The sequence below is a fragment of the Eulemur rufifrons genome, chromosome 7, assembly GCF_041146395.1.
Source record: "Eulemur rufifrons isolate Redbay chromosome 7, OSU_ERuf_1, whole genome shotgun sequence".
Lineage (NCBI taxonomy): Eukaryota > Metazoa > Chordata > Mammalia > Primates > Lemuridae > Eulemur > Eulemur rufifrons.
This window is the reverse complement of record NC_090989.1, coordinates 187,844,371-187,851,261: the sequence shown is the minus strand read 5'-3', so window position 1 is coordinate 187,851,261 and position 6,891 is coordinate 187,844,371. Positions and strand designations below refer to the sequence as shown.

At 47.3% G+C, this 6,891-nt stretch overlaps 1 protein-coding gene across 2 annotated transcripts in view; it reads left to right on the top strand.

Annotated features, from left to right (window-relative positions):
* Positions 1 to 439: 439 nt before the first annotated feature.
* SRGAP3 (SLIT-ROBO Rho GTPase activating protein 3) overlaps positions 440 to 6,891 on the top strand; it is a 242,153-nt gene continuing 235,701 nt past the window's right edge. For both annotated transcript variants that reach the window (XM_069473851.1, XM_069473850.1), the window contains exon 1: positions 440 to 1,193. In XM_069473851.1, the coding sequence (XP_069329952.1) occupies positions 1,127 to 1,193 (67 nt within the window). In that variant the 5' untranslated portion in view covers positions 440 to 1,126. The remainder of the gene's footprint in view (positions 1,194 to 6,891) is intronic.

Sequence of the window (6,891 nt, the reverse complement as noted above, 5' to 3'; positions counted from 1 at the left end):
CTCAGCTGTGTGTCTGACACTCCTGGCATTGTCTCTGCCACCAAGTAATTGATCAACACATGTTAATGCCTTTCTCTACATGGGTCAGGCCTTCTGCTAGCCTCTCCAGGCAGAGTGACATACTGTCGTAGAGTCCTTGACTTGAAAGATTGAATTAAATGGCACAGTGCAAAAAAAAAAAGGGGGGGATCTTTAGTTTTTGGGAGAAAAATCCCTAACCCCACGGCTAATGGCTGGAGTTTGCAGGAGTCTCTCAGGCCTGCCCAGCCCAATTCTTCTTCCTGCTGCCTTCCCTTTTGTGAGCGTTTCTTCCCCTTTTTGCTTGCAGTGAGTTCTGCTCTCCTGTAGGCTACAATGTGTCAGTTGTTATAAAATCCGGGAGGCGGAGTCTAGTGACGAGGGCGGTGGGGGAGAGCTGAGCCGGCCCTGCAGGGCTAGCAGTCCAGCCCTGGGCTCACCGGAGCTGAAGCGTTTACAGCAGGAAAACTTCCATTCCGCTCTCTGGCTTTCATCCTCACGGACATCAGACCCAAGGCTCCGAAGGGAGGGAGGATGCGAGATGACCGGCCCTTTGGCAACCTGACCATCGCCTCAGCAGAGCCTTCGAAAGCGAGCCAGGGGCTGGCTGCACGACCAAGGAGGCGCCGCGCCTCTCGTGGATGTGTGTGTGTGAGTGATCGAGTGAGTGTGTGCGTGTGAGTGAGTGAGGGTGTGTGCGTGTGTGTCGATGCATGTGTGCACATCACAACTGTGTGTAAGCGTGTCTGGATGAGTGTACGCGTGCATGCGTGAGTGTGTGTGTGAGTGCTCTTGGTTATTATTATTATTATTTTTTTGGAAGAAAAATCTTGAAAATCTGGGGCAGGTTACTGTGCTCCTGGGGTGATTCTTCTTTTGCAAGAGGAGCTGACCAGAGCAAGCTACTAGAGCCATTTCTCGGCGAGTAAAGAGAATTTTCCTCCCAAAAGGAGAAGGATTTTTAACCCTGCTCTGCAGCCAAAAGAGAGATTAGCCCCTAAACCTGTGAAATCGACCAGAGCCGTGTGATTACCAGGGCTTGCGAGAGGACTCAGGAAGAAAAGGAGAAATAAATCAAACAGCCTGTCAGTTCCTTTGGCCACGGAAGATGTCATCTCAAACTAAGTTCAAGAAAGACAAAGAGATCATTGCTGAATATGAAGCCCAAATAAAAGGTGAGATGCTGACTGGGAGAGTTTCCCTTCTCCTCCCCTTTCCTTTTTCTCTTGCTCTGGCTTTTTTCCCCCTGTTTTCCTCCCTGCCATCGTGAAATGTTGTTATGCATCAATAATCTTATTGTGAGGAGGAACAGTGGCAGCCGCACAAGTCTGGACTGGTCTCAACTACAGATAGCTCTGGGCTGGGAGTGTGGATTATAGAACGGGCAGCAATCTCTGCATTGCAGGTGTGTGAGGAGGATCCTACGCCCGACTTTAGGAGTGTCGCGGATACTCCATCATCTTGGTGGTGACATGTCACTCTAAGGCTATTTTGATAGTCACTGCCTCCACCCCGTCCCTACCACAGTAAAAGCTCCTTAATATTGGTGTATATTTTTAATGATCTGCTTTTTTTTTTCCCTCCCCCTTTTCGGTTTTTGTTGTTGGTGGTGGTTTGGCCTCCGCCTCGTTCCCTGGGCTGGAATTCACATGCATGTGCACAGGGAGGCAGCCTCCCTGGGCGGCACTTCTTTGTCGGTGTCTCCGGGCTGGCCTGGGTTGTCATGGATTAACTGTTATGGGGCATATTGATCCCGACTAATGCAGGCATTTAGGCATAAAGAGGGAGCTAGGTGCAGAAAATGTATTATCTCGCAGTGTGCAGCCCCGGCTCTCTGTGCACTAGCGTTTAGGGTCATCAGCTTTCATTCAAAGCCAGCACCTCCTCGTGCCGTTCCGGCTGGTCGGCGCTGCCTGGCTTCCATGCTGCCAGGGGAAGCCTGCGGGAGGGTGAGATGACCTCTGGCTGCTGGTTCCAGCTTTGGTGCTACCGGGTGCACACTTCTTTCCGAAGCCGCTCCCTAAATTCAGCTAGCCAGGCGAAATAGGAAAAGGGACACCATTGCACAGCTGAACGCTGGCGGGGAGAGTGCCTCTCAGGCCAGCCTGGGGGCTCTCCCACTCGCACACGTTCTGGGCTGGCCTTTGGCGAGGAAGACCTCAGAGCTCCATCCGCCATGCTCACCCCTTCTCCGAGGATGTGCCCTGAGGGAAGCTGTGCCTCTTGGTGCCCGGTTTCTCTTTGCTTGTGGTTCTCCTTGCTGCGACACAGGGTGTGCTGTGGCTCCTCGTAGAAAGAGTAAAGACAGAACACATCTTCAGTGGACGTCAAGGCCTATCCTTGAGGTTATATATGGACGGTTGAGCAAGTTGGTTATTTGGGGCTCGGGTGACCTGTGGGTGCCACACCTGCTACTAGGTGCCGCTGCAGCTGAAGACTCAGTGACCCAGGAAGCCGATGGCCTCCCCAGGAGCGGCGGGAGGGCTGGGCATCACAGCTGCCACACACACTTCACATGCCTGGGAACTTTGGGAGGGGACCAGCCACGGCAGGGGGGCTCTGTTTTTGTCCCCCCGTCTCACCAGCAGTTTTTTGCCTTTTAGTTCTGGTCAAATCGTGCATGTTCGTCACCTTTGGGCAGACTCGAGGGCAAGAACAGCAGAAAACCCTCTTCTCCCCTGGTCTCTTTCTCTCAGTTCGCAGTTCAGTGTAGTGAACGGTGACTTGTGATGTTTTAACCTTGCTGAAAATCTAGAACGAAGCCCGGAAATTTGAATTCACCCGAGTGCTCAATACAAAAAAGCCTAATTTTGGTCTTTGAATAGACTCTTTCTGGGAAGTTTATGTTTTATCAGATTAATTTGGCTGATTATTATTATTTTTTTAAAATTGAGTTTCCCGTGAAAAATGCCACGATAAAAAAACGGGATGATGCGTTTTGGACAGTTGGGGTTTTACAAGCACTGCCTGGGTAGGAAATGTGCCTGTCTCATGGTTGAAGGATTGCTACAGCTGGGCCAGGGAACTTTCCTTGAGGGCCAATTAAATGTTGATTACGCCAGCCGATTCTTGTACTTTTTACCCTTCACCTTTATTTTAACAAGTAATCAGCAAGTACCATGAATTTCATCAGGAATGCATCAATCACCATGCCCCGATGATCCTGTCTCTTCCAGACTCTAAATTTCTCTGCATTCTGGTTAAAGGTTAATTTTATTCCTTTAGACTTGACACCCACAAGATTTAGGTCAGGATACTGCTGTCTCCAAAACTCTCTGAAATATATATTTTTTAAATTCTATTTGTTGTGAATCATCATCATAATTATTGATGTGTGCACAGGGCTCCACACTGTCTACGACTTCTTCCCAGATACCGCGACTCCGGGCCCACTACAGACAGGTTCGTATGAGCCCAGTTTCAGAGATGAGAAACTGAGGCCCAGTAACATGAAATGACTTGCCCAAGGTCACAAGGCTGGTTTTCTCCCAGGCCTAGTGTTCCCTGATACATTGTTTCCCTGAAGCTGCCCCTGGAAGGATTGATGTCGGCAGCAGCTGGCAGTTTGTGGTGGGGACTGGCTGCCTCTTGATCAAGTTCCATTGTTTCCCTTACTTCTCATCCGGTAGTCTTTGTTGCATGCCTCCGAGGAACATTTGACCAATCACCAAAAACAACGCCTCAGGCCAATTACCTTGTTCCCTGGGTATCATTTGGCTAGTTTGGTGCAAACAGTCTACCTAGGTAAACAGATTTTGTACTCTGACTTTTGTTAAGGGAACTTTTGATTTTTCAAAATGGTGCTGAGTTCTTAGTCGACTTACCCTCTTTTATCTCTTTTTCAAGAGTCTACTGCCCTAAGAAAAGGGAACGTTTTAGAAGAATATTTTTTCTATTATAAAAATTTTTAGACTCATGCCTTCTCTAGCCTCATCAGATACTTGAATTCCTGTGATTATATACCTGCGAAGCAGCCGTAATCTGTATGCTTGCACATTTTTACTGATGGGGAGCTCACCACCTCTCAAGCTTATGTATTGTATCTTTGGATAGTTCTGACTCTTGTGTTTTTTCTCACGATGTGTTAAATATGTCGCTCATCCACCTATTGATTTTATAGTTCCTTCCCCTCGGGACTTCATGAAACAAGACACATACTTCTCCATGACTGCCCATGACACTGGGTGTTTGGAGCCTATGATTATAGCCCACACTTGCTTATGTAAGATGGTTCACTGCCACTTAGCATTGTCACTGTCCTTTGGAACTACTGCATCCTGGCTTGCAAACTCCAATGTCTTTGGGTGCTTTGCAGATAGAATAAATGAGTGAAGGTGGCCACGTGAGATGATTTGTGGCAGCTGGGCCACCACCTCAGTGGGACAGTAGAGGAATGGTGATGATTATGGTGGACCTGAGAGCATGTGTCCTGTCTAAATGGACAGCTACTACTTGGGTTCAACTGGTTGTTCCCATTTAGGAATGTAGGCTCAGACAGATCTTTAAATTTTTAAACAGATGCCAGAAATCTGGACGAGAGTTTTATGTTTTTAAAGAGGTTTTGCCAAAACGACCTCCAAAAGATCATGTTATCAATATCCTACTTCAAGAGTGGTATTATACTGAGTTCTAAATGTGATTCTCTGGATGTGGTCAAAGAAAGAAAACTGCTATCACCTCCTTTATTCTGTCTGTAATACTTCCATTAATATTGCCTAAGGGTTGAATTGGCCCTTTTTGCACTGTATATATTATGTCTGCTATGCTTTTTCAATCCACTAGGCTAGCAGTGGATTGTTTTTGGTGACCCCATGCTTGAGTCAAACAGACATTGCTCTCTGTCCTAGGTACTCATAAGTGTTCCTTTATAAATCTGTTCAAGAAACTTGCCTGAGAGTGACATCACATTATCTAGTCTGGACCTGGCAAGCTATAACTTCCTTCCTCTTTTGAAAATCAGAGCATTTGCTAGTCTCCAGCTTTTTGGCACTTGTCCTATTCTCCACAATTCCCTCAAGATCACTGACAGTGTTGGTGATCTTATTTGCAGGCATTCTCAGTGTCCTGGGCTCTAATTCATCTTGCTGGCAGACGTGATGGTCTGTTCTGCATTTATTCAGAGTTCCTATTTCCATTTCAAACTAATGGAAAATTGAAATAGAAATGCAATGATTGACTTTAGCATTTTATTTTTATTCCATATCCATATTCATTTTAGGCTATCTTCTTAATTGCAAAAGTCTAGAATTCTGAGGAACGAGAGCAGATATTGAGAATAATCACAGAGGTGCATGTGTTTACGCATTCATTCAACAAACATTGATCATCTCTTACTTAGACTTGTTCTGAGTGTTGTGAGAGTTGCAAAGTATATATGTTCTTTGCTTTCTATAAGTTTTCTTGGAATACAGTGATAAAGTAAGAGAAGGAAATTAAAAAACCGCCAAAACACAAAAATCTTCCAATTGAACACCAGAATGAGCTTAGTCTTAAGGGCAGTATACCATACAGTGACTGGAGGACTTCCTCAGGCACGCTCGCTGATTTCAACAGGATAAAATGGGGACAGCAGGCTGGGTGGGGAATACTGGGGAGTAGTGGAGACTGCGGCCCAGCAGGGGGTTCATCTAGAGAGGGCAGCTGCTGCTCAGCTCCAGCCTGTCGTTGCCAGGCAGGAATATGAGCCCAGAGTGGTCAGTTCTTTCAGTGTTTCAAGGGAATCTGGAATCTTAAACAAAATCTCCTAGTTTTTAAATATTGACTGGAATTTTTAAAAACATTATGCTGCCTGCACAAACATGTCAGTAGGATAGGGCGGTTTTGGTCTGTCGGGCCACCCGTTTGCAACTTGTGGTCTATAAGCTGAAGTCTATAGAGCCCTTGGTGATGGGGCCTCAGCCAGTTTTCCTGTTTCGCCTTCAGTCTTTTGCTCTATGGTAGGCCTGTGCTCTCACAGCCGCCCGGGGCCGAGCCCTTTTCTCTGAATCCTCCACACCTTTTTCCACCCTCAGATCTTTTCCCATTTGTGCCTTTGCTCTGGTTAAAATGCCCCCCATCATCCTTCAATGGCTGCCCAAATAACACCTTCCACAGCGCCCTCCCAGCTCCCCCAGGCAGAAGTAGCGGTTCCCTCATATCTGGCCCTTTATTCCGAACCTTATTATCCTGAATTGAAATTCTGTGTTTAGGCCCTTGGCCATAAACTCCTGAGGGCAGAGAGACGTATGGGCATCTTTGTTTCCCCAGTGTGCGGGGCATGCGCTGGGTTGAGGGACAGGCTGGGAAGTCACTAAGAAGTTTTAATGTTATAACTCACAGCTCAGTTACTTTCTTTGACATCTGTCTTAGTTGGCTCAGGCTGCTATAACAAAATACTGTAGACTGGGTGGCTTTTACTTATTTCTCACAGTTCTGGAGCTGGGAAGTCCACGAGCAAGGTGCCAGCAATTCAGTTCCCGGAGGGGGCCTGCTTCTCGGCGTGCAGGCAGCCGCCTTCGTGCTGTGTGCTCGCGTGGCCTTCCCTCAGTGTGTGCCGGACAGAGCGCTCCTCTTCCTCTCTCATAAGGGCACTAATCCCATCATGAGGGCCCCACCCTCATGACACAATCTAAACCCGAACACCTCCCAAAGGCCCCACCTCTAAATGCCATCACGTGGGGTCTAGGGCTTCAACATAAGCATTTTGGGGGGACATAAACAGCCAATAACAACATCCATGCTTGTTCCACTGAAAGTAGGGGTTTCACTGGCAAAAGAGATATCCTTCATGGTTTGCTGAATTTCCTGGTTTGTCCCTGGTAGAGACGTGTATCAGTGGAGATTTGGTGAAGGCTACTATTAATATGTGGGGAGCCTTCTCGGGGGTGCGGGAGG